Source organism: Palaemon carinicauda, chromosome 26 (genome assembly GCF_036898095.1).
Source record: "Palaemon carinicauda isolate YSFRI2023 chromosome 26, ASM3689809v2, whole genome shotgun sequence".
NCBI lineage: Eukaryota > Metazoa > Arthropoda > Malacostraca > Decapoda > Palaemonidae > Palaemon > Palaemon carinicauda.
The window spans coordinates 36,501,156-36,528,820 of record NC_090750.1 but is presented as its reverse complement, the minus strand read 5'-3'; the positions used below and the strand labels follow the sequence as shown (position 1 = coordinate 36,528,820).

At 44.0% G+C, this 27,665-nt stretch overlaps 2 protein-coding genes across 3 annotated transcripts in view; one reads left to right on the top strand and one right to left on the bottom strand.

The window, feature by feature from the left end:
• LOC137619487 (nuclear pore complex protein Nup107-like) overlaps positions 1-15,233 on the top strand; it is a 191,547-nt gene extending 176,314 nt beyond the window's left edge. Inside the window, exons 16-18 of the mRNA XM_068349556.1 lie at positions 437-625; positions 11,202-11,303; positions 14,787-15,233. Coding sequence (XP_068205657.1) covers positions 437-625; positions 11,202-11,303; positions 14,787-14,891 — 396 coding nt within the window. The 3' untranslated portion in view covers positions 14,892-15,233. The remainder of the gene's footprint in view (positions 1-436; positions 626-11,201; positions 11,304-14,786) is intronic.
• A 577-nt stretch (positions 15,234-15,810) lies between these two features.
• Positions 15,811-27,665, bottom strand: part of LOC137619489 (zinc finger protein OZF-like) — a 76,018-nt gene continuing 64,163 nt past the window's right edge. For both annotated transcript variants that reach the window (XM_068349557.1, XM_068349558.1), the window contains exon 3: positions 15,811-17,243. In XM_068349557.1, the coding sequence (XP_068205658.1) occupies positions 15,972-17,243 (1,272 nt within the window). In that variant the 3' untranslated portion in view covers positions 15,811-15,971. The remainder of the gene's footprint in view (positions 17,244-27,665) is intronic.

Genomic DNA, 27,665 nt, shown 5'->3' with positions numbered 1-27,665 from the left:
CATAGGGTTATGAAGGTGAAGATAGTAGTTGGCGATGAACGAAACCTCAGGTAGTATTGTCTCCAATATGATTGTTATTTCTTGTTGATAACTTGTCATCAGTTGTTAGACGAGTTTCTGCATTGGGGGTGCTGTAATGGGATCAATAGATTCTAAATCCCAGGGTTTCCTTTGTACAAATTGAATTCATTCTTTGCACATTAAAACACTGGCCCAAGAGCTGAGAAGCGGAAGCCTATTTCTTTGTTATTTTATGTCATATTGTATACCTTCTCCTAACATTTAATAGGAAACCACTTAGGGATCACACAGCACCCTGACTTCCCCCAAAAGCTATATACTATATTTACGTATGTATTTAGAAAGCAAACTTGGATTTTGTGAATTCTTTTCTTTAATCACACCTGAATATAGTACTTATAATTTTTCATTGCAGACTGCTTGTGAACGGTTGTACAACGTTATGCTTTTCCCTGAGGGTGGATGGTTAGTAGACTCCGGTTTAGATGACCAAGAACCTGATACCACTGGGCTTGGTGGTGATGAAGGGGAAATCATGGCTGAATCTATGGAGCCTGATAGAAAACACCAGCTCTCTGTCCTTAGATCTATTTACATACCTCAGGTAATTTTTCATCTTCTTGATACTCGCACACTGAACAAAATGATACTAGTCTTATGTGCAGTGATGCTCTGTACTGGTTATTTTTCTAAATGATCATGTGTGCATGCTTCTAGCTTTTATTTTTTTTTATTTTGACATTAAGAATTTAAAATTGGTGATACATAACCTCCCCTGAATATTTGTTCTTGGTACAAACCATTTTTTTTTTCTATTTAACTAAAAATGCATTGTTTTTTATCTCATTATTATATTAAACATTCTTAATTTGATCCTCGCGATGAAATAATCTTCCCCTAGTAAAATTTTTCAATACCAGAATTTTTTTTTTTTTTAATTTTTCCTTAGATAAAATGAATGAAATAAATGATTTACAGAATGAACATAAATTATTAAAAATTTCAGGATATTTAACTTGGTTGTGAATATTTGTGAATTGGAGAATAAAAATAAAATATTTGCAAATATTTATTAAACATTAGTTTGCGAACAATGTTGAAAATTGAGTAAACCCTGTCAACCCTCAAGCTCGCAATCTAACTTTATTTGGTAATGGAACCATATGCTGGCAGCGCACTATAGAGGATAACAAATTCTTCGATCCCTCCATCTTTTCACCCTAGAACTTTGCTCTAATAGCTTAACCTGTTATTCGTAATTATTGAAGGTTAATGTCAACCATATTGTTGCCTATATGTAGAGGGTTCTCTTCTCATGGTTCGGATGCGACCTCAACTTCCTTGTGAATAAGAGAAAATTTTCAGGCAGCAAGATTAGTCAGTAACTTTTTTGGGCTCAAGCCATGTCGTCCTGATGGAAGGTTCCTTCAGTAGCTTCCTAGGGTATATTTGACTACAGTGGATATTCCCAGAGAATTAAACTAAAGGTTATCACAGAAATCTCACTTCTGGTGCGAGTACCCTAAAGGTTTCCCTCTAGGATATTGTATATCAGCAGGGAACGCATGAATTAACACGCCACATAGCTATCTGCACCCCATATAGAGTTAACGCTTAGATATGAAAGGTGGCTGAGTAACTAAGGAGCCGTTCCAAAGTTACTCTCGTTCGTGGCTACTTTTGGTACTCGAGACGTAAACAAACGGGCGCCATTGTTAAATGACGTCACGTCCATCCTCATCCTTTCGTCTGTAGCTCCTACGTTTAGTCGGATTTTTCCCAAGTGCTTTAATTATCCGCTTACATTGCCGTTATGTCTCAACCTTCAGCCTCACCTTCTTCTGGGAACTTGAGCACCAGATCCTTGTATTGTTTAAATAAGCTCTGGCCGTAAAGTAACTCATACTTTTCGTAAAATATTGTGTTTTGTGGCAGAGCTGTACCAATACCGGACGCGCCATTTTACGGCGCCGCTGTTCATATCGCATGCTTTATTTAGTTAGCCAGAACAGCCTTTTCCGGTCCTTTAACTATTTAATATATAGTTATTTAGTCTTCATAGCTAGGAAGTAATTATATCGTGTGTTAGCGCTCGTTAGGCAACCGTCGTTTGCCAACCCCATGCTAGATCGCTAGCCTAGCCCCTAGACTTGACAGTCTAGTGCTCATATTACTGCATGATATAATAAGTGTTCCTAAGTTAAGCTATGAAGATTTAGGCATTTTTAAACATACTAGTTACTGTGCTGTAGGTGTTTTCGCCTTCGGGGACCATACAAGGGACCGTGTTGGTCCGTGCACCACACTTCCCTAACCTAACGTAGGAACCCTTGTATGCTTCCTAATTCATCTTACCTACGTGTAATTACTTCTGGGTAGCCTTGCTTCTCCCTTATTCTATATTTTTGAGAATCTTGACTTCACCCAGAGTATTTATCGCTACTCTCAGCCTACCCTGAGGGAATGAATCCCCCTTAGGGTCGTGCCTGAGACCTTAGGAAGAGCTCTGCTCTTCCCCAGTTTGCACTTGGTTGGGTCACTCCTTCCTCCCTGCAAACTAGCGATGTGTCTTTCCAGGCCTCCCTAGCCTAGGAGAATGGTTCTCCTAATCTAGGTTAGGCTCTGGGGGGAGATTCTGCTTTATTGTACTGTAGTTTAGGACAGTACATCAGTGCTGTACCTGATCTGAGCCACTTATCTTAGGTTAGGGAGTGTTCTCCCTTGCCTTGGTGGCCTCTCTCATACAGTCTCTCCCCACTTTAGAAAGACCCCTACTCCCCTCCCCACTCTATCCCTTTGGTGTAGGCCTGCCTACACACCCCTGTCCTCTGTCCTACAACTCCTCCCTTGGGTGGAGTGGTAGGGCTAGTCTTGTTCTTCTACTGAGCGGGCCGCTCTGGTACACTTCATAGTGTTCTATGGGGGTGGTTGCCGGCGGAGGATTCCCCCTCTTTGAGTGCTCTCTATCCCTCCCTTGGGTTACCTCAGGCTCCCGGCCGTCTGCCGGCCCACTGCCGCCGGATGATAGGTGTACCTACTCCTATCATGAGTGCACTCCCTCTGGAGGGAAGCCAGCGGGGTATAGGGTATTACCCCTCCCTTCCCTCCTTACCTTTCTCTCTCTCTATTATGGTGCCGGTCCCTTGCCGCTACTACCTCAGGTGACCTCTATTCATAAGATACCTCCCCTCTAAGACGTCAGCCTACCGCTTGCCGGAGGCTGCCGCCTTCCGTCGGCATACCGCCGACGTCCTACCCCATATATTTCCCCAAGGATTACCTGGCGGCAGCCAGCCGACTGCCGGAGGCTGCCGCCCCCCTTACCTGCCGACATTGATTGCCGGCATTCTAGGTATCCGCCCTATATATATATATATATATATATATATATATATATATATATATATATATATATATATATATATATATATATATATATATATATATATATATATATGTATATATATATATATATATATATATATATATATATATATATATATATATATATCTTATGAGTTGAACTAAGGTTCACCATGCCGTCAGCCGCTGGCTGCCGGAGCCCGCTGCCCTGCCGGCGGTCGCCTCTGTGGTGTTATCCATCTTGGTTGCTCAGTGTGTTCTCCTTGAAGTTTTCACCTTGCAGGACCGGTCTACCGGCGCCACCTAATGAGGCGCTAAGGGACATGCACCCCTTCCACGGCTGCCGGCACCACGCCGGCAGTCAATCTGATGCAGCCAGATAGCCTGGCCACCTCCATATAGGTATCATTATACCATCTGATATAGTGGCTATGCTGTATGGTTGCACATTACAACATTTCCAGCATACTCTGTGCATCTCAGCGCAGTCTCTTGCTGGAACCTACATATTACTAAGGGGTTTATCCTATTTTACTCTCTCCCTCACTAGGCTCTGAGCGGTCTCAGATCCTTTTATACTCTGCGGACAATTCCTCTAATAAGGAGGCCTACCTTGGCTCATCCATATGGATTCTCCCTCCTTTGGAACCCTCGGGTCCTAAGGAATTGTCTACAGATAAGGTTACGGTAACTGGCTGGGCGGGATTCACAAGTATGTGTCCAACCTACTTCCTTTCCCGCTCATCTATCTTGAGCATATAAATTATATGCTAATATTACAGATTAAGTTATTCTTAAGCCTAGAGTAATGTATGTCATATTATGCCTTCCATGTACTCATGATCTCTTTCTTTTACAGGAGTATATGAAGTGTGAGAGCTCCTTCTGCAGAGTTAAATGCCTGGACTTCTACAGGCACAAGGTGTGCCGGACCCACGCCCTTTGCATCGCCAAGAGAAGCGACCTGAAATATTGGGATCCGCAGAACTGTCCGGTCTGCAATGGTTTTCTGCAAAAGGTGTTCAAGACTCCTCTTACTACCGAGGAATGGGACAACGCTAGAGAGAAACTGTGCAAATGGGTGCGCGGTTTCCAGAAGAATGCCTCTGGACCTTATCTTCCAAACGAAGACTTGAGGGCCCTGCTTTTCCCTAAAGCCTCTAAGGACTCTGTGATCCCTAAAGATCCGATCCCAACCGTTCATCTGGTAATTGAACCCGACATTGTTATGGAACACACTATGCGTTCGTGCCATCTTGATTCCGATGAGGTGGAACGTATGTCGGAGGTCTCCGACGGTACGGAGAGAACCCTCATGGGCGAGGAACTCTACTATGAGGAGGATCGTGTGGAGTACCACGATTCGGAGAACGAGGTCGCTCCAGCTCCCCCAGTAGCCCCAGTGGTAACCGAGGAACCTGTTCCTTTGACTTCTGCCACCCCGGATCCACTCCCATCGGCCACTCAAGAGGTCTTCAAGATGTTAGAAGCCCTCATGGACAAGAAGCTGAAAGGGACTCAGGAGCAGTTCCGGTTGACTCTCGTCGGCTTCAAGCAACCGAAAAGGATTTCAGTTAAGGACCTCCCTCACTGCTCGGAAGCTAACCCTTGGAGATACGCCGAGCACATGCCAATCACAACTGGCAAAATCTTCATCAGTGAAAGGGTCGGCTCTGTTCTCCTGGAAGAAGTGGAGTTCTTCCCGAACTTCGAGGCTTATCCGGACTGTTACATCCGACTCAGGTCCGAACCAGCCTCAAAAGAAGAGACCGAACCTAAGGAGGTGATCGTGTTCGATCTCGCAAAGGCCCAAGCTATGCTGGCTCATGCAGTGAAGAGTCGGGGTTTCACCAACTCCAAGATGCCAGCATTGAGCATAAAACATCCAACCTTTGTTGCTCCAGCTACTGCGACCTTCCCCTTCATTGAAAAGGCCTTTCAAGCGGCCATGAAGGCTGTGGAGGAAGGGAAACCTTGCCCTGCACTGGAGGAGTGCAGACCCTTCGCTCTCACTCTTCCCCCCGATGACAGGTACTGGAAAGACATCCAGCTTACCTTTTCGGTCGGGAAACTGGAACCTGATGTGGCCGGTCGTCAGTTCAACGAGGACCTCCCACGACTGAACGACCATCTCCTTCGTCGGGAACAGGATACCAAGGAGAGACTCGCTGCTTCGCTGTCACATCAGGTACAGCTAGAAGTCATGGCCGGGGACACCAGAGTCCCAGACTTTTACATGGTCCTTGCAAAGTCACACCTTGCTACTGTGACCAAGGATTTGTACAGCTTCGCTAGGGCTCGCAGAGCCTTTAGAGAATTCGTGTTTGCCAATGCAACGGTGAAACACGAACCCCGGAGACTGATTTCCTCCAACATCTGGGGCAAACATCTCTTCCCATCCGCCTTGGTGAAAGAGATAGTGGACAAAGCCGCCACGGAGAATCGGAACCTTCTCCACAAGTGGGGCATGTCTGGAAAGAGGAAGTCCTCTCAGGACAAAGGCCCTCAGCCTAAGAGGAAATCCTCGAAGCCTAGGCCCCAGCAACGTCAACCAAGACGTCAGTTTCTGGCTCCTGCTACTCCCCAAGTGGTCGCACAACCACAGCAGACCTTCCAACTGGTCCCCCAACCGGTGGTGTCGCAGTCACCGGTCTTCACCCCTGCCTATGAACAGCATTCCACTACCTTTCGTCCTAGGGGTAGAGGCTCAGGCAGAGGCTCCGACAGAGATTCTTCTCGCCGTCCCTCCAGAGGCAGAGGAGGAAGGGGAGCTAGCGGCCGAGGTGGCAAAACCTCGGGACACCAGAAGCAATGAAGTGCTTCTGGTGGGAGGAAGACTCCGCCAATTCCAGGATCGTTGGACCTTCGATCCTGGGGCACACAGCATCATTAAGAAAGGACTGGGCTGTAGCTGGACTCAACCACCCCCATCCTTCCAGCAATTCTTCCAACAGTCGACCCCCCTCCTGGAAGAATATGTCCTGGAACTCTTGAACAAGGAGGTGATCAAGAGGGTAAAGTCAACCAGGTTCCAAGGAAGACTGTTTTGTGTTCCCAAGAAAGACTCAGACAAACCCAGAGTCATTCTCGACTTGTCCCCTCTAAACAAGTTCATTGCGAACAACAAATTCAAGATGCTGACTCTGCAACAAATAAGGGCCCTTCTGCCTCACAAGGCCTACACGGTCTCCATAGACCTGACGGATGCCTACTGGCACATTCCAATGAATCACTACGCTTCCTCCTACCTAGGATTTCGACTCCAAAGGAAAAGTTACGCCTTCAGGGCCATGCCCTTCGGGCTCAACATGGCTCCACGAATCTTCACCAAGCTGACAGACGCAATCGTCCAACAGCTACGTCTTCAGGGCGTCAAAGTGATGGCCTACCTAGATGACTGGCTAGTCTGGTCGACATCGCCCAAAGATTGTCTGCGAGCCTGCAACAAAGTCACCCAGCTCCTAGAGCACCTGGGTTTCAAGATAAATGCCGAGAAGTCTCGCCTCACTCCACCTCAGAAGTTCCAATGGTTGGGAATCCATTGGGACCTTCAGTCACACCGCCTTTCCATTCCACCGAAGAAAAGGAAGGAAATAGCAAGGTCTGTCAGAAGACTTCTAAAATCCAAGCAGATCTCAAGATGCCAACAGGAACAAGTTCTCGGCTCTCTACAGTTCGCCTCAGTGACAAACCCAGTGCTTCGCCCACAGCTAAAGGATGCCACGGGAGTCTGGAGACGATTCGCATCCATCGCTCGAAGAGACCTCAAGAGACGGCTTCCAAACAGACTTCGCTCACTTCTAAAGCCGTGGTCGGAAGCAAAGGCCCTGAAAAGATCCATCTCTCTTCAACACCCGCCTCCATCGATCAACATCCACACGGACGCTTCACTGGAGGGTTGGGGAGGTCACTCCCACCAACAACTGGTTCAAGGAACATGGTCTCCCCTATTCAAGACGTTTCACATCAACATCTTGGAGGCCATGGCGGTTCTTCTCACCCTGAAGAAACTCTCCCCGCCTCCCTTGATCCACATCCGTCTGACTCTGGACAACTCGGTGGTAGTCAGATGTCTCAGTTGTCAGGGCTCAAGATCGCCCCAGATAAATCAGGTGCTTCTACCTATCTTCCGTCTGGCGGACAGGAAGAAATGGCACCTGTCTGCAGTTCACCTACAAGGATTCCGCAACGTGACAGCGGATGCTCTATCAAGGACAAGCCCAATAGAGTCGGAATGGTCTCTAGATGCAAGATTATTCTCCTTCATCTCTTGCCAAGTCCCAGAACTTCAGATCGATCTCTTCGCGATGAGCGACAACAGTCAACTTCCTCAATACGTGGCCCCGTATGAGGACCCCATGTCCCTGAATTGGAACAGATGGTCCAAGATCTACCTGTTCCCTCCACCCAACCTTCTGCTGAAAGTCCTCTCCAAACTGAGAACCTTCAAGGGGACAGCGCCCGTAGTGGCTCCCAAGTGGCCCCGGAGCAATTGGTATCCCCTGGTCCTGGAGCTGCAGCCCACGCTGATCCCCCTACCGGGCCCAGTTCAGTCTCAACAAGTACAGAAGTCGACTGTCTTCGCTTCATCACTGAGGGTCAAGGACCTTCATCTCATGATTTCCTCTCCTTAGCCGTAAAGAAAAGATTTGGGATCTCGAAGAAAAGCTTAGACTTCCTCGAGGAGTACAAAACAGCGTCTACCAGAAGGCAGTACGAATCTTCCTGGAGAAAGTGGGTTTCCGTTGTCAAGGCAAAAAATCCTACGGAGATCACCATTGATTTTTGCATGTCCTTCTTCATTCACCTTCATGGAAAAGGCTTAGCGGCCAACACGATTTCCACTTGTAAATCGGCCTTGACTAGACCACTCCTATACGCCTTCCAGATTGATCTGTCCAGTGACATCTTCAATAAAGTGCCAAAGGCATGCGCTAGACTACGCCCCGCACCTCCACCAAAACCTATCTTCTGGTCCCTGGACAAGGTGCTCCATTTTGCTTCTAGCCTGGACAACGATTCGTGCCCTCTGAAAGACCTGACTGAAAAAGTTATTTTCCATTTTGCTCTCGCCTCGGGAACCCGAGTCAGTGAAATAGTGGCATTATCAAGAGAAGAGGGTCATATTCAATTCACCGATACGGGAGATCTTGCCCTCTTCCCCGACCCAACGTTTCTCGCAAAGAATGAACTACCCACCAAGAGATGGGGCCCCTGGAGAATCTGCCCCCTGAAGGAAGATGTCTCTCTATGCCCAGTGGAGAGTCATAAGGCCTATCTTCAGAGAACTTCAGACTTCGATGGAGGACAACTCTTCAAAGGAGAAACCTCGGGTAGCGACCTGTCACTGAAACAACTAAGAGCGAAAATCACCTACTTCATTCGCAGAGCGGATCCTGACAGTACACCTTAGGTCACGATCCTAGGAAAGTCGCCTCTTCTCTGAACTTTTTTCAGAGTATGGATTTCGAAAGCCTCAAGAGCTTAACAGGCTGGAAATCATCGCGCGTGTTCTTCAAGCACTACGCAAAACAGGTGCACGAAGTGAAACATTTCGTGGTAGCTGCAGGTAGTGTAATGAAACCTGCTGCTTAAATCTGCATAGAACAGCGAGTTATTTGGGACTCTAACTCTACGGGTGCCTGTGTTGACCCTATCGTGATACATAGTGATTTAATGGACACTTAGTGTTTCTAATAGACTGTTCGTTATCAAGGTGAAATGTCATAGAAATTTTACACGTGTGCCGCATGCTCTCGAGCATGGAGTGTTTTTTTGAAATATAAAAAGGCTGGCGTTCCCCTGGGAACTTGTGTTTCTAAAAAGCAAAATTTTCTTTTCAGACTCAAGATCACCGTCTTTATTTTTCTATGTACATTATTCATTATTATTGTAAATAAATTCTATAATCATTATTGTAATTACTTCTATAATGACTTGCCATCTTAGAAATAAAATGTCTATTTTATTTACCATGTGCATCTCCTTTCGCTCCTATTCCTTATTAAGAAATATACGATTGTTATAGTTTCATTTACCCCTTTCCTATCTGATTACAAGAATAATATAAGTGTTTATATTATATACTCACCTATGTCTTGATAATATTCCTACTCAAATATTAACCTTTGATCTGTCTCCGAGACCAGCATGATCTCTCCACCAGGTGAGTAGTTCTTCACCGATCACTTCGAGATATTCCTCTTGTCCACCAGGACTTCCCTGCCAGGGGGCAGGAAGCCAGAACATCGTAGAATCACTGGTAAGGACAATTACTAAAATTGTCAGTCTTTACGGTCTCCAGACCATAGGAATATTGCTCAAAGCCCTAGGCACTTGGATTAAGGGAAAAAATCCACGATACATTAATTCTCTGGTACACTTCCATCAGGACGACATGGCTTGAGCTCAAAAAACGGAAATCTATTTTTGGGTGAGATAGCCATGTCGTCCTGATGGACCCACCCGTCTGTTCCAGTTCAGCCTTTCAGGCCCCTCCCTGACCTACTGTATCGCGGAGATTGGTAGGAGCTGAGCTCAGGATGAGGACAGACGTGACGTCATTTAACAATGGCGCCCGTTTGTTTACGTCTCGAGTAACAAAAGTAGCCACGAATGAGAGTAACTTTGGAATGGCTCCTCAGTTACTCAGCCACCTTTCCATATTGAAGCGTTAACTCTATATGGGGTGCAGATAGCTATGTGGCGTGTTAATTCATGCGTCCCCTGCTGATATACAATATCCTAGAGGGAAACCTTTAGGGTACTCGCACCAGAAGTTAGAATTCTGTGATAACCTTTAGTTTAATTCTCTGGGAATATCCACTGTAGTCAAATATACCCTAGGAAGCTACTGAAGGAACCTTCCATCAGGACGACATGGCTATCTCACCCAAAAATAGATTTTTCACTTCACTCAAAATCCGTTTTTTATCTCTATATCTTTCCCTAGACCACTTAAGTCTATCAATTGTGATTGTTCTGTTGAATTGTAGAAGAATCTCTACGATTTTTTACTGCCTCATAACATACCTGATAACCAATTCTCATAAGTGTAGTGATGTTAGGATCTGGAAATTTATTAGTTCAGTCTTACTTGAAGTTTTTATATTTTCATTATTTTTCTATGATCTCCCTTCTTAAAGAGGTGGATTCCATAACCTTTTTGATTAAGGATATTTTTTTTTTCTGTCTACTTGAAGTTTGCAAAATTAGATTGCCATCTGAAGGCTGCATATAAAAGGATGAACCTTGGCCATTGATATAAATAATGAGAAATAGATATTTAAAGGAAATTATTAGAGATATGCTCAATAACAGGTAGCATACATGAACTATATAACATGAAAGGCTGTGAAAGGATGAAAAAAAAGAAAAAAAACGTAAACAAAGTTTCAAGAATACATTTGGAACTGGTTGCTGTAGATTGTCTGGCGGGAAAAAGGGCTCCTGCAATACTGCAGCCCATAATATGCAATGGATATGGAACCAAGTTGTGATTAGGACAATTAAAGAGTGTTCTGCTTTCATCTCCTCGTTCACAACTTTGGGCAATCCATAATGACAGCCACCTTAGTAAGGGGGAAGGAATTATGAAGAGCTTCTTTAGTTATGGAGATGTGGGTGTATGCAGTTCCATAGCCATCTTATTTATGATGATGGATGCTACACCTGTATTTTTATTCATTCTGCATATCAAGGTTATCATATTAGGAATTTCTTTATCCCTTTCACGATTACTGTTCAAATTTGTTTTTACCTAGAACTTTGCTTATTTTGATATTGACTAGTTAGCTGAATATGTACTGTATTTCCAGGTTGCTTCTCTCTTACAAAATATCCTTCACTCCACTGAAAGTTTTAAGGAAGCACTCCAGTTAGCAGACATTATTGCCTCTGAACAGCACCAATTATACAAGGTAAGTAAATTTCTGTTGCTCATACTTATTTACTTCATACAGTAATTACAATTAATTTCTAATTGCCTATAGAAAGATAATAACCCATTATGTAATGTCATTTCAAGGTTGAATAGAAAGGAAAGGCTTATATTAAGAATTTAGAATTTTTATGAAATTTAGGCCACATGGCCTGGGCACTAGGGCTAATGAGGTCATTTATCACCAAGGTGCAGCTAACAAAAATCTGCAATTATAATATGGAGTAAAAAAAAAGTGAAGGGAGATTGGATAGCAAGAATGAAAGGAAGGGTTTTCTCAAGTTTTCTCCCTTTAAGTAAAATGATACTGTATTGCCAGGGCAATTATTCTGTAGAATAAATTTCTTTTAAAGCTTTCATCTGACTCAATGTGTGATGTTTATATTAGGAGGTCCAAGGTCAAATAGATTTTTATAGTACTGTAATTAGTTCATATGAAATTTAATGACATTTTAATGGAATATAGATGTTTTCATTAATTGGTTAACATATCTCTAACTTATTTAGCATGTAACATTATTTTTATAAACCTCCCCTACTGTCCAAGTTGCTTCTCAGGAAGCTTGCTTATATCAACTTTTACCCCATAAAATAAAAAAATTCCCATTCTTCTCAACTTCATTGGGCAAAGTCTCTGGTATTGACAAAATAGTGGTTAAGGGCAATAGCCTTGGCTTGGTTAAGCCACTCTGTCCTTTGTGCGTGTGTCTTTGTCACTCTTGCTTTAGTAAGTCATTTAATCTTATTTAATGTGTTAATTCTTCAAATTGATCGAGTTATTTTAGTTATATTGTGAGAGTAATGAATGTCTTCTCATGAGTTTCGTAAACATAGATTGTTCAAGGTGACTAAATTAAGAGTTCCAAATGTAAAAGAAAGTATCTTCATTTAAAGGTAAATCTGGGGTGGACAATGTTGGTTGTTTATAGCACGGATGATGGATGATAATGACAAACCATTCAGAGTACTTTTAATAGTAATAAACTTCAGACCCTTTTTCATAGTAAGTTTCTTTTGTGTAATTTCAGGAGAACTGTGTTTTTGAGTAATTTAAAATATGGACTAGCCTTCCCATGTGTGGACACTAGCCTAGCTCCTCACAATTAATCGTTTTTCTAGTGTACCAATTGGTAATGGTTCTGATGGCGCACAAAGCATTTACAAAGGGAGATCCTCTTATAGGCCTTAAGTTCTATATAAACCATTTCTCTCTTTATAGGGAATGTGCTTACATCGATCAGGAAACTAGTCGTAAGACTTTTAGCGTGGTATAGCTACCCACCGCTAGTTTGCCGTTAACAAACTGTCATTGTCTTTTCTTGTTCAGGAGTTCGTGGGTTTCGGGGTTTCCGTCATGCGGCTTGCCAGGCCTTGAAGGTCATCAATACGACACTATCTTCAGCTTCTAAGATGGTTCCCCATTATCTTCGTCCTGCATACAGTCTGTCTTGCTCGCAGGACTCTCCTTGTATCGAGTGTCGAGAGTGACCATCCTCCCAGTGGGTGAGATTGGAAGGCAGCGGAAGAGGAAGTCTAAAAGGGATTCTTCTCCTTCGAGGAAAGACCTCAAAAGCATACCTTCTCCGTCGGCTCAATTCCTCCACTCTGACTCTGCTCGCTTGTTCATTCCGAAGGACGGTCGAGTAAGAGTATTGGTTGGTCACAAGGTAATACACTGATAAAGCTCTCGTGACCCAGGACAACCCTTAGGGGCAAACACTGTCACTTTTCTTTGCGAAGCTGCGGTGTCTACCACTTGGGGATTGTCTCTCATTGGTGCTTGCTGCAACTCCTGCCTACCTTATGGCTTTTGGGTCTCCCTGCTAAGGAATGTTTTTTTCAAGAGCACTACAGTTAAGGGCACAGTGGGAATGCATATCTACTTCCCTAAGGATTAACCATGGTTATCCTTTCCAAGAATCTGAAGGTGATGCACCAACAGTTTTCTCATGCCCTTAGTTTACAGCTCTCTTTGCATTGCTACCTTCATTCCTACAGCTCGGTGTACGAAAGGGAGTAGTTCCAACTAGTATTCCTCAGAGTAATAGTCAGGTTTTCTTCCCTCATTCCTTCTAATGCTTGAGTACAAGGGTGACCCAGAAGCTGCTTGAATGAAACCAGTTTTAACTGTTGCTCCTGGAGTTACCAGTTGGGATTTTTCTCCTGATTCCTCATAATGCTGGATTATAATGGTACAGTTACCCCCTCCTCCCATATCTGCGAGGGTTAGGGACCAAATTCCTCCCGAAATTCCTCCCGAATAGAGCAAATTTGTGAATACTTTAAAAGCTATTTAAAAATGCTTATAACTGCCTATTTTGATATTCAAAACATGTAATATCAGAAATTTCATGATAAACAATTTAGAATCATTTAAAAATAGTTTAAGACATTTTCCTGAAAAGTTTACCTAATGTGGTTCATGAACACCAAGATGAGAGAAATAAGTAATGTTATATGCCCTTGGAGGTATAATGGGATGCCCTGAAAGTGGGAGACTACTCTTTGTCATCTGCATTGGTCACACTCAGATGACACACGAGTTTCTTGCTAACTGGCCAACATCAACCACATTGCGATGACTGTTTGGTACCATTGACAGTGAGGCATTTGTTGACTGAATGCCCCACATATAACAGTGAAAGAAGTAGATATCTACTTGAGGCTTGAGGTGAGGATGGAAGGTTTATCCTTGCCAAGATTCTTAGACATGATGTGTCCTACCATGCTAGTGGTATTTTTAGCTTTATTTCTAAAGCAGGTCTTCTGAAAGATATTTAACTTTTAAAATGACATCTTTGCTTTTATGGTTTTAATTGAATATTTTTTTATTTACAATAAACGATATCAGCGACAATGACCTTAGATGTCAGGATAGTAGAAAACCTAAAATCAATCAATTGGGATGCTTTTCTCATGCTTGAACAAGCTCAGAGTTGCACCCCAGGTCAAGTTCCCAGGCAGTTGTGTATGGGACTTCTGCCCTCCTAAGGGTGAATTTCTTTAGTAGAGTAAAGGTTTGTATAAGTAAAGGAACAAATGACAAATTTGTCAGTAATTTGAATTTTTTCTAACTATACAAGCCTGGGCTCTTTTTTTATACTTAGCCCGCCATCACCTGTCCCCCTAGAAGTCCTGCTTGCAACCAAAAGTGTCCTAACACACTAGATGAGTGTGTGAGTGGTGTGGCTGGTCAGTCCCCTGCTAACTACTGAAGGATTACTAACACCTCTCCTTAAAAGATCATGGCTAGATTCTAGCTACATTGGAACTATGAATCCATAGTAAAGAGCTCAGGTTTGTATAGTTAGGAAAGGTGCATATTAATTCCAAATTTGCCATTTTAATTGCTATACAGCATAAACTTAATTCTGATTTGTTGCGAATGTAGATTAGTTGAATAGAGGTGGAATACATAATTTTGTTCTGCATAATTCTATATTTCACATCCCTTTATTTACAGGCATTTGGAACCTGCGAGTTGCAACGATTTCTCGTGAAGCTTCGAGAAACATCATTGGAACTGCTAGATAGAAATTGTGATGCTTTAGGTTACCCTCTTCAGTAACCAGGAACAGTATTCTAAAAAGTTATGTTAGAAAAAGACATTGGTGAATAAGTGAAAATGGAATATGTGCTCATGTGTGTAATGAGTGTTTTGGGAACAAAAGTTATGCATTGTGTTTTAGAAGTTGAATGAAGATATTTTTAAAAGTTATTGATTTCAGATGTGAATTTTGTAATTGAATGGATAAGTACAAATTATTCATATTTTCTCAAAGAATATCCTGTTTACAGTAAAACTTTGAAAGTACAGTATCTGTAATCCACCCACTGTGCATTATGATGTCTCTTCATAATCAAGTACTGTAATTAGAATTTAAGTTTATATAGATTAATCCCTTGGCTATTGCTAGTGTTTCATTCCAGGCACCCCTTGATAGCTGAAAAATTGTGAAATGCAGAAATCTGGTCCATATTTTTCATTTTTAAAAATGTTCACTTTTTATTTTCTTTATAAATCTAACCCTTCTAACACTTATAACACTGAGGGAGCAATAGGTGAATTGTGATATGGTGAAGGATTACTGTATAAATAATGATACATTAACAAGACAACATTATTACAAAGAAAAAATTACAGTACTGCATAGGATGAGAGACTGATGAAAGTTATAAGAATATACATTCTTACCCTGATGAACAAATAACAGTTTATGAATTAAATATTCTTAAATTTATGGTAGTAAGCCATCTTGTAGAAAAATACTGTGTATTCTGTCCTAAACTTGATAAATTTGAATTATAATTTTAGATTTTGAATTTTGGTAAAAAATTGCTTGAATACATAGAATATCTAAGATTAGATGTTTTGTACTTTATATTGGTATAAACTAGAGGTGTTAACAATGTCAACCATTACGATGAATGAATACAGCATGCATAAACCTCAACCAACACAAATGCATGGGGTCAGGAAAAACATGTTAATGTTTAAATAAAACTTTCATTTTTATAAGAACAATAAATAAAAAACCAACTTGCATTACATATGGTAATACCCTCTAGGTTATACTGTGGGCCAATATTCTCATTTTTAATTTTCAACAATGATTTAGAGATTCAGATATAGCTATGTAACTCTCAATCAACATGAGAAGGTGTGCTCTGATAACTGTTCAAAGTTGATTTCTACTTCACTTACTTTTCTTTTCTCACATATAGGTCTATGTAATGTATAGTCAGGAAGCGTAAATAGAACTTTACAGTTATCACAAAATACTTGTTCAATTGGAGTAGCCTCTGAAGACTTTCTTCTGTGGTTACGGGTTTTGAGATGATTTTTGTATTTAGCTTCTATTAGAAAAGATACATTACAACAAGAGCAATGGTAAGCTTTAGTTTCCTTGGTATGACATTTCATATGATTTCTGCAGTTAGATAAGAAACGAAACTGTTTTCCACACTCGTTACAAGAATATGGTTTATCTCCAGAGTGTATTCTCTCATGACATTTTAGATCATCCTTTCTTGCAAATCTCTTATCACAAACAGAACAGATATGTTGTTTCTCTTTACAATGCACCAACATATGTCTTGAGAGTCTTGACTTCAGAACAAACCGCTTGCCACAAATCTCACACACATAAGACTCAAATTCTACCAGATGATTTTTCTCATGAATTTTCTTATCTCTCGGGCGTAAAAATCTTTTCTCACAATATTCACACTGAAAATCCTTCTTATTGTTATGTATTGCCATATGTTCTTTAAGGGAAAATTTACTGCATAGTTTTTTATCACAGATATTGCAAATATAATCATCTGTGTGTTGTTGCTTATGTTTGTTGAGGTTAGATTTTGTGGCTGTGTGGAATCCACAAATGTCACACTCAAAGGACTTTTCCTTTGTATGAATGACCATGTGTTCAACTTTATGACTATAGGCACGGAAAGCTTTACCACACACACTGCACTGGTGCTTCCTCTCGGTTTTAGTGTCAGTATCTCTGGGTTTTCTTTTAGAAGATGCTAATGATACAGCTTTTGCAATAATACCACTTTCATTAGTTTCTAGACCAATGTCATTGAATACTAACAGGCTCTGCTTTTCCTCATACTGTAAAAAGTCACTTTTCATAAAAGTCTTAACAGCCTTGCTGAAACTCTTGATGACATCCCTACATGCTTCAGAGAGCTGAAACTGAAGTCTTTCAATGTATTCAAAATGTTTAAAACACTTCTCACAAACAAAATTACTGGGTAATTGCACTTCAATAATTGGTTTCTTTAAAATACAACACAATAAGTTTATCAGAGGTTCAGGATTAGCTCTCGACTTTCCAACTCTTGTAAAGGAACTAATGGTAGCTCCCTCACTACCACAAGTTAAACATACTTTAATTTCTGCAGCAGAAATCTGCAAAAGAAAGAAAATGGTTTAAGAATCAAAATTACCATATCTTTTAAAACATGAAATGTTTAATGTCAAGTTCATTACAGTAAATATAAAAAAGGGAAGGCTATAAATTTTAACTCTGCTAAGATAAACTGTTGAGATTGACAGGGGTGAAGGGATTTTTTTTTTCTTTTTTTTTTTGTAAATCTCAAGATACATTGGTACGTTACATGATGTAATATCAAACATGAAAAAATTGCAATTAATTAGAAGTCTTGAAATTTACAAAGCAAGCCTCTAAGCCTTGCTTGGAAAATGATGTAAATAAGATATGACAAATTCGTAGATAATTTGTATTTTTCATAACAATACAGACCTTAGTTATTTATTAAGGGGTATTACTTTCGGCGAAGCTAAAATGACGAGCCATTAAAATTTTAGCGAGGGTTAACTAACCATACCGCTAGTTAGCAGGGGAAGGGGGGAGGGGTAGCTTGCTACCGTCCCCACACTGGTGATTTAGCTCACTTTGCTTGGAAGTAGGACTTCAAGGGGGATAGGGCTGGCAGGCAAGTTTGTATAAATAGCTAAGGTTTGTATTGTTAAGAAAAATGCAAATGATTACGTAATTTGTCATTTGTTCCGTAACTGGAATACAAACCTACGCTATTTATTTAGGGGTGACTCACCCAATAGCATTTGGCTTTACCCAGGGATCCTTAACTGAGTATGTTAGTAATCAAAATAAGGAGTCCCCGTGCCTCGCTAAAACCTTGCTACGCAAGGTCCGCGGCTTACGCAAGCTGTGTGTCGAGATATTTAGAAGTGTGACTGTCCAGGTTAAGTTATTCAGAGTCTTTTTGAAGGAAAAACTCTTGTAACCAAGACTTTCTAAATACCACCTTTGCAGGGTATGGGGACGCAACAGTATTAGCTTAATACGAGGTACGCAAGGGAGTATGGTTTACCTGCCGTGGTTTGAGGTCAGCTTATGCAGAGAATCCAGGATGCTGCTTTCTCCAAGAGAGGAGGATGAAGAAAAGAATAAAAACCAGTCAAATCTTTTCATTCATGCAGACAGTTAACAGTGCCCTCAACCTTCTGCTACTTGTCCAATAAGGAGCTTGAAGTATACATCCAGCTGTTGTGCCACCACAGGACCGATAGAGATCGTATCGAGTTCCTGTGGATCACGTCTTGCAGGAGAATGGTTGTGAAAGTCACCTGGAACATTCACACCCTTGCTTGTAGAACCTGCGTCACAGAGTAATCTGCTTAGAAGGGCCAGGAGCATTGCTATGCCCCTGACATCGTGGGTCAGCGTGTTGGACGGGGATTTGAATTCAGACCATAATTGATGACTCTGTGACTCCAGCAGACATGATGTTTTGGTGATCCTCCTCTTGTCTCTCCCAGTGCTGATGACGAGAAGGGACCCGGCTGGGCTGTTGCCGTTCTCTTGAGGTAGAGCCTCAAATCTTACCCTGGGTAAAGTAACATGATATGGATCGTCAGTTACTGAGTGGAGACTTATTGTCTAGGATCCGTCACCTCTGGAGACTGTGTCCAGTTACTGAGTGGAGACTTATTGTCTAGGATCCGTCACCTATGGAGACTGTGTCCAGTTACTGAGTGGAGACTTATTGTCTAGGATCCGTCACCTCTGGAGACTGTGTCTGGCAACATACTTGGGGATGAAACTGAACGTTGCCTTTCCCCCTTCTCATGAATGGGCGATGTCGAAAGAGAGACCATGAAGTTCCTTGACTCGTTTGGCTGCTGTCAAAGTGAGGAGGAACACCGTCTTCTAAACCAGGTGAAAATTTGTTGCCTGGTGAAGTGGAACGTAAGGAGGTCTTCTTGGAGGGAGACCGGAGAACTCGAACCATGTTCTGAGAGGGAGGTCTCAATTCCGACTTGGAAAAGGCAAGTCGTAAGTCCGCATGAGTTAAAGATTTAACGATGAGGGGGTGTCCCTTCATTTCAGTTTGAAGGTGAAGGCTCATGGTTGAGTGATTGACTACCTGCTGGAACTGAAAAGGGGACTTTTCCTCCTGCACATAATTGAGGATTCCGCCATTGCTGGAATAGAGGTATCGAGTAGAGAGATATGCTTTCCCATGACATCAACCTCAGAAGACGTTATACTTTGCCTGGTAGACTGATGCTGATAAATTCCTCAGATATTTAGACCAACCTCTTTCCAACCTAATGTGAAAAGCCTCTGTGAGAGAGGAGGTACTGTACTGGGTAGTCTCCAGGCGTACAATCATAGCGAAGCTATATCTTGTGGTAGATGTCTAGAAGTGTGGTTGTCTGTGATGTGGAGAGGGTTCATTTGGAGGCTCTATCAGGAGCTGTAGAAGGTTTGGATACACACACACACACTTACACGTACACATATACAGTACACATACACTCGAGCACACTATTCTTTCTCATTTTTCTTCTTGTTCTGCGAAGCTATGAGAGGCTGACTGATGTCCTATCCTTATTGAGAGTACCCTTCTCTTCCGACAAAAACAGGAACGAGACGTAAACGTCGTTGTTGTACCCACCATTGTTGGCATGCTTCTTGCCAGAGAGCCTTGGGGTCTAGGACGGGGGAGCAGTAGAAGCCTGAGGCTTAGGGGCGTTGCGAACATATCCATAGTTGGAGAACCCCGTAAAGTCGGGACTTTGTCGCCTACAAGGTGATCCAAAGACTGTTCGGTACACCTTATCTGAGATGCTGTGCACAGATTGTCGGCAAGTACATTCCTCTACTCTGGAATGAAGCAGGATGATAGTGGTACCGAGCAGACTTTGGCCCATCTCAGTATTTATACAGTTACATGGGAAGAGGCTGCGAGCAAGTTCCTTCTTGCTAGTTGATGTGAGCCTCTATGGGGTGTGTGGTGTTGTTGCTCAACACATCACTGAGTGGCCCGTTAGGAACTGATGAGGCTGTTGAAGGACCGGAAAGTTGCCCTTCATCTCTTAAGAGATTTAAGTGAAGGTACTTTCGGACTCTGTCCAGGGGCCTGAGGTTGTGTGGTGCAGCACTATGGTTCCTCCTCTCTTCTTTTGATATGTTCTAAGCACAACATCAAGTCTGAGGGGTGGGGAAGGATGAGAAGGTTATACCATTCCGTAGATTCACGACTGACACCCATCCCTTGAGGTTCGTCCAAACTTCTGGTCCCATGGGGGTCAGAATGTCTGCTCGCGAATAGTAACCTGTCAACAAGTCGCTGATGGGGGTTGTGGATCGTTTGCTGATCGCTTTAGTGGATAGGTGTGATGGCGAATGGCGCGTAGCTAGAAGTGTGTTGTATGCCTTCTGATCTAGGGAACAACGAGCAGAGGTTGACTAGTAAGTCCGAATCACGAACTGCTGGTGAACGGCGAATTGCCGATGATCGGTAAATTGGCGATCTGTGAGCCGAAGAAGGTAACTGACAGGCAGATGAAGGCTGTCTGGTCAGTCAGCCAAGGAAGGTTGGCAATTAATGAGTTGGTAATTGGCTTGGAGAGCCCTGAGAGACAGCAGAATGGTTTAATGAAGTTAGTTGGCAATGGTGAGCCATTGATGATCAGTGATCGATGAGCTAAAGATCAGCAAGCTGACAATTGACTGGTCAGAGATCAGCGAGCTGAGGTCGATGATTGAAGAAAGACGAGCTGCCCATCGGCGATCTAGTGATCAGCAAGCTGATTACTGGTTATTGACTAGCAATCAGCAATCGGAGAGCGTTAGCAATTGGCGAGACTGGAGGTCAATGATCAGAGAGATATGAGCTAGCAATTGGCGATCTGGTGATCGGTGTGCTGGCAATCAGCAAACGGTGATCTAGTGAACAGTCGGTTGATGATTTCTCATTGGTAATTAGAGATTTGCGAGCTAATGATAGGCTGTTTGCAACGTTCAGATCGTGTTTGGTGACGGTGGTACTGTCAGGAAAAACTCCTAAAGAGAAAGGGACCAAGGGTTCCTTATGAGGAGTCTTGACCGATGGTAGATGTGTTTGATTCTCCTTGGACAATGGAATCTTCGGGATTTTGAACCCTTCTGTGAAGCTTCTTCCCTCTTTTCCCGGCGGCCATGCTGTAATGCGTTTGTGGGGAGAGGAATGGGGCAATGGTGATCTGTCAAAAAGTTTTCACTCCTTTTGCTTATTGCGCGAGTGCTCAGGAGAGTACTGGAGCGATGGCGCACAGGATGATGCTGGTGCTCAGTTTCTTCTGAAGCGCAGTTTTTGGTGAATGCGCAGAAGAGTGCTGGCGAGCAGATAAGCACTGGTGCGCAGGTGAGCACTGGCTCTTTGGCAAGAGTTGGTGCACTGGATCTGAGAGCGCAGGTGAGCGCTGGCTTTTTGGCAAGAGCTGGCGCATTGGCGAGCATTGGATCTGTGAGCGCAACTGCACAGGAGAGCGCAAGAGCGCAGAAGAGAGCTGGCGAGCAGGAAAGTGCTGGTCCGCAGGTGAGAGCTGGCGCATTGGCGAGCGCTGGATCTTAGAGTGTAAGTGAGCAAGAGAGTGCAAGTGCGCAGGAAAGTGCTGGCGCGCGGGCGTGGATGACTGCTGACGCGCGGGCGTGGATGACTGCTGGCGCGCGCACTCAAGACTACTGGCGTGCAGGAGAGTGCTGGCGCGTAGGCCAACAATGGCGCAAGTGCACGGGAGCGTGCTGGAGCGCAGGAGAACGCTGGCGCGCAGGAGAACACAGGGGCGCACAAGAACGCTGGCGTGCAGGAGATTGTTGGCATGTCGGAGAGCAATGGCGAGCAGGAGACCAAAGTTGCCCGGGCACGCGCTGAAGTTTCGGTGAGCTCTGGTGCGCCAGCGATCGTAGGTTAGCTGGTGAGCTGGCGAACGTTGCTCTCTGTGGCAAGATTGTGCTGGTAGGTCGGCAGGTCAACTGGTAGGACGATCAGGAACTGGGATGTGCCCTTTGAAAGGGCGAACATCCACCGATGAAGATCGCGAACGATCAGAGTCCAGGACTAGCTGCAGCTTTGTCAGGAGAAGGTCCAGGAACAAATGAGGGCTGGTGGACCAGCAAGCTGACCTTCAACAGTAGAAGTCCTCCGAAGAGGAGTCTCTACGAGTGGCCCCTTCGCGAACAAGAGGTGATCACTTCGCAAGAGGCTTACCTAAGACTATGCTCTGCCCCCGAAGGAAGAGAGACTCAGCAAGGGGGGAGTGTAGTTTAGGCGAAGACAGCAACAGCAGTCGGAGTCGATGAAGTGATGAAGATGCAGGAAGTTCTCCCTCGGAAGGGAGAAAACACCTCACACCTGGGGAGGAAAACTCTCCCTCGGAAGGGAAAGTTGTCCAATCCTGGAGGCGAACCTCCTGGTAGCGCTCTAAGATGATCTGACAAGAGCGCTACCTGAGGAAGCGTAGCCGGAGCTAATTCCTCGAAGATGAAGTGATGATCAGGAGTTGCCACAGGCGTACTTCTAAGAGAAGGGATGACACCCATGATGACGTCCTCTGAGGGATGGCAGTGACAGGAGATTTCCCAGACATGAACAGAATAGCTCTGCTTCGTTGGCACTCTTAGTCGAACGAAGAAAACTGCATTGCTAACTGAGGGAACATAAAATAAATTATGTAACAAAAAATTCCCTCGGGAGGAACACCTAGTCTGCGAGGGGAAGGGAGACCACCGAGGGAACAAACATAAAATAAGTAATGCGACCTCCCTTCCCCGGTTGGCATCGATGGGAGAAGGGGAGTGGAGAGTAATTGTAATAAAACAAGAATTACAATTATTTAAATCGGCTAAAAATATTCACTGATAGGAGGAACCACTGATCCTCCGAAGGGAAGTGTTCCCCACGAAGAAGAGGCTGAAAAGTTAAATTACAAACAATTATAATTTTACTTAAATAATTGAGAAAACAACCGGAAGCTCAACCTAACCCGCGAACGGGAAAGGTGCTCTCCCTGTTAGTACACTGTCGGAGGCCCATGAAAGGTGAACGGCCTTGAGAAGAGAAAGATCGTAATCAATCTCTGAGAGGCCATACTCCCTTCGCTCGGTAATCCATATGTTTCCCGTAGGAAGAGGGAAAGGTGAAGACAACAGCTGAATGAGGAGGGTCCAAAAGATGACTATTCCCCTGCGGCGGCGGTCGAGTCAACGGTAGGTTATCTGCCGACAGAAGACCGATGGACAAGGGGGGAGAGATCGGAAGGGAAGGTTCCCCGGCCTTGCGCAAGTGTCTTGAGAACCTGTCGTATATGTATCACATGCACAGCACATACACTGAAAAGGACACTTACAACATTTCTATATATATATACACATACATAAACATTAAGAATGTTTTCATATATGTATATAAGAGAAATGACAAATTCGTAGATAATTTGTATTCTTCCTAGCGATACAAACCTTAGCTATTTATTAGGGGTATTACTTTCAGAGGAGCTGAATGACGAGCCATTACTTTCAGAGGAGCTGAATGACGAGCCATTAAAATTTAGCGAGGGTTTACTACCAACACCCCGCTAACTACCACTCACGCTCACACACCTGTGATTTAATTCACTTTGCTTGGAGGTAGGACTTCAAGGGGGATAGGGCTGGCGGGCAAGTTTGTATAAATAGCTAAGGTTTGTATCGTTAGGAAAAATACAAATTATCTATGAATTTGTCATTTGTTGCGTAACTGGAATACAACCCATCCTATTTATTAGGGGTGACTCACCCATTAGGAAGGGTGGACGTCCCTGCCTATCTGGCTTTTGGCTTTACCCGGGGGCTCCTTATCTGAGTATGTCAGAACTCAACAATAAGCTGCACCTCACTAAAACCTTGCTACGTAAGGTCCGTGGCCTACGCAAGCTGTGTGTCGAGATATAAGTGTGCCCGTCCAGGTAAAGTTATTCCTTAGTCTTTGGAAGGAAAAACGGTTGTAACCAAGACTTTGCCAATACCACCTCGCTAAGGTATGCAGATGCAACAGTATTAGTTTTAATACTAGGTACACAAGGGAGCATGGTTTACCTGCAGTGGTTTGAGGTCAGCTTGTACAGAGAACCCAGGATGCTGCTTTCCCCAAGAGAGGGAAGGATGAAGAATAAGAGCCAGTCAAAACTTTTCATTCACGCAAACTAAAACCGGGTAACAATGCCCTCAACCTTCTGCTACTTATCCAATAAGGAGCTTGAGGTTTTAAACCAGCTGTTGTGCAGCCACCACAGGACCAATAGAAAACATATCGAGTCTCCTGTGGGTCACGTCTTGCAGGTAGTGGGATGTGAACGTAGTCTGACGTTTCCACACCCCAGCTTGAAGAACCTGCGTTACTGAGAAGTTTCTCTTGAATGCCAGGGACGTAGCTATGCCCTTGACATCATGAGCTCTGGAGCGATGTGAAGGAGGAGGGTCTGGATTCAGTACATGGTCTATGACCTTGCAAATCCATGCTGATATGGTATTCTTGGTGCCCCTCCTCTTGGTCCTTCCTGTGCTGACGAAGAGTGCAGGCACACGAGGACCGATAAAGATCGTATCGAGCTCCTGTGGGTCACGTCTTGCAGGAGAAATGTTGTGAAAGTCACCTGGAGCATTCACACCTTTTCTTGTAAAACCTGCATCACAGAGTAATCTGCTTAGAAGGGCCAGGGGCATTGCTATGCCCCTGACATTGTGAGTTGTTGTCGCTCTGGATTCAGGGCATAATTGGTGACTGAATCCAGCAGGGATGATATTTTGGTGATCCTCCTTTGGTCTCTCCCAGGGCTGATGACAAGAGAAGGGACCCGGGTGGGCTGTTGCCGTTCTCTCAAGGTAGAGTCTCATACCTTACCGGATGATCTGGATCGTCCGTTACCGAGTGGAGACTTGTGTAGGATCAGTAACCTCTGGAGCCTGTGTCTGGCGACATACTCGGGGGACGAAACTGAACACTTTCCTCTTCCCCCTTCTCATAAATGGGCGATGTTGGAAGAGAGACCATGAAGTTCCTTGACTAGTATGGCTGCTGTCAGAGTGTGTAGGAACATTGTCTTCTTAAACAAGGTGAAAATTTGTTGCCAGGTGAAGAGGAACATACGGAGGTCTCTTTAGAGACCGGAGAATTTGAACCATGTTCTGAGAGGAAGGTCTCAATTCCGACTGGGGAAAGGCAAGTTGTAAGTCCGTATGAGTTAGGAAAGGTCTAGCAATGAGAGGATGTCCCTTCCTTTCAGTTTGAAGGTGAAGGCCTAAGGTTGAGTGATCGTCTTTACCTGCTAAAACTGAAAAGGGGGTCTTTTCCTCGAGGATTCCGCTATTGCTGGAACAGAGGTATTGAGTGGAGAGAGACACTTTCCCATGACACCAACCACAGAAGACGTTATACTGCCTGGTAGACTGATGCTGAGGAATTCCTCAGATATCTAGACAACCTTTACGCAACTTATTGCAAAAAGTCTCTGTGAGAGAGGAGGTACTGGGTAGTCTCTATGCGTACAATCATAGCAAGGCTATAGCTTGTGGTAGGTGTCGAAGTGTGGTTGTCTGTGATGTGGAGAGGGTTCTCTTGGAGACTCTATTAGGAGCTGCAGAAGGGTTGGAAACAGTTTTGCGTAATGCCATAGCGGAGCTATGAGAGTCCTTGAGAGGCTGACCGATGTTCTAGCCTTCCCGAGTGCCCTTCTCCAGACAAAACAGGGACAAGATGTAAGCGTCATTGTTGTGCCCACCGTTGTTGGCATGCTTCTTGCCAGAGCGCCTTGAGGTCTAGGGATGGAGAGCAATGGCAGCCTGAGGTTCAGGGGCGTTGCGAACAGATCCCTAGTTGAAGGACCCCATAAAGTTGGGACTTTGTCAGCTACAAGGTGATCCAAAGACCATTCGGTACACCTTATCTGAGATGCTGTGCACATATTGTCAGCGATCACATTTCTCTAGTCTGGAATGAAGCGGGCTGATAGTGGCACCGAACGGACTTTGGCCCATCTTAAGTGTTTATACTGTTAGATGGGCAGAGGCTGCGAGCAAGTTCCTTCTTGCTTGTCGCTCTGAGCCCCTATGTGGTGTGTGGTATTGTCGCCCATCACATCACTGAGTAGTCCGTTGGGAACCGATGAGGCTGCTGAAGGACTGGAAAGTTGACCTTCATCTCTTAAGAGATTCAAGTGAAGGTACTTTCGGACTCTGTTCAGAGGGCTGAGGTCGTGTGGTGCAGCATTATGGTCCCTCCTCTCTTCTTTTGATGTGTTCTAAGCACATCATCAAGTTCGAGGCGTGGGTAAGGATGAGAATGTTATACTATTCCGTAGATTCTCGACTGACACCCACCCCTTGAGGTTCGTCCAAACTTCTGGTCCCATGGGGGTCAGAATGTCTGGGGGATCAAGGGCCTGATTCCAATTGGACTCAAGTCATTCTGGGCACTGGGTTTTGTGGAGATTGGTGTCTAGAATCATTCCTAGATACACCAGTCTTCTGAGAGGGAAGTAGGGAAGACTTCCACAGGTTTACCTTGATTACTGGATCTTGTTAAAAAAGACTTCAGAAGTTCCGGTGCTAATGCAAGGTTGGCACCGAGTCTGCTAAGGTCAGTCAGTCGTCCAGAAACGGAGACAGAAGCCGATCCTGTGAGACCAGGATGGGTGTAGTGGAAAGACCGAAGCACAGTGCCCTGAACTGGTGTTTCTTGTTTGTCTAGACGGAATCTTCAATCCTTCCTAGATGGATGGTTTGGCCCTGGACGTATGTGTCCTTTAGGTCCAGTGTGCAAATGAAGACCTGAGGTCTTAGCCTTTGTCCGAACTCCAACATGGTGTGAACATCGCCCCATAGGGACAGCTCCTTGCGAATCCTTTCGCATGGGAGATTGTTAACACTGGTGTCTTAACTCGTGGTGTAAAGGATTGGACGCGATACCCTGTGTAAGGATTCTTCCCTGAGAGAGAATTCCTTTAACTGATAGAAGGAAGGCAACGCTTAACCCTACCATGCGCCCTAATGGGATTAATGCTATTCCTTAGAGTAGAATCAGTGTGGCGAATGTTGATCAATGGTTAACGGTTGGGTATCATGATTACTGTGCAGCTGGAGAGTGCTCGCAAGTAGTTCCCTGTTGACAAGCCGCTGATGAGGGTTGTCTATCGTTTGCCGATCACTTTAGTGGATTGGTGTGATGGCGAACAGCCAGAAGCAAGAAGCATGTTATATACCTACTGATCTAGGGAACTACGGGCAGAGGTTGACTAGTAAGTCCGAGTCACGAACTGCTGGCGAATTGTCGATGATCGGTGAATCGGTGGTCTGTGAGTCGAAGATGGTAACTGACAGGCAGATGAAAGCTGTCGGTTCAATCAGCCACGGTAGGTTGGTGATAATGAGTTGGTAATCTGCTTTGATAGCCCTGAGACACAGCAGATTGGTTTAATGATAGTTGGTGATGGTAAGCCATTAATGATCAGCGATCGATCGTGGACTGGTGATTGGTGTGCAAG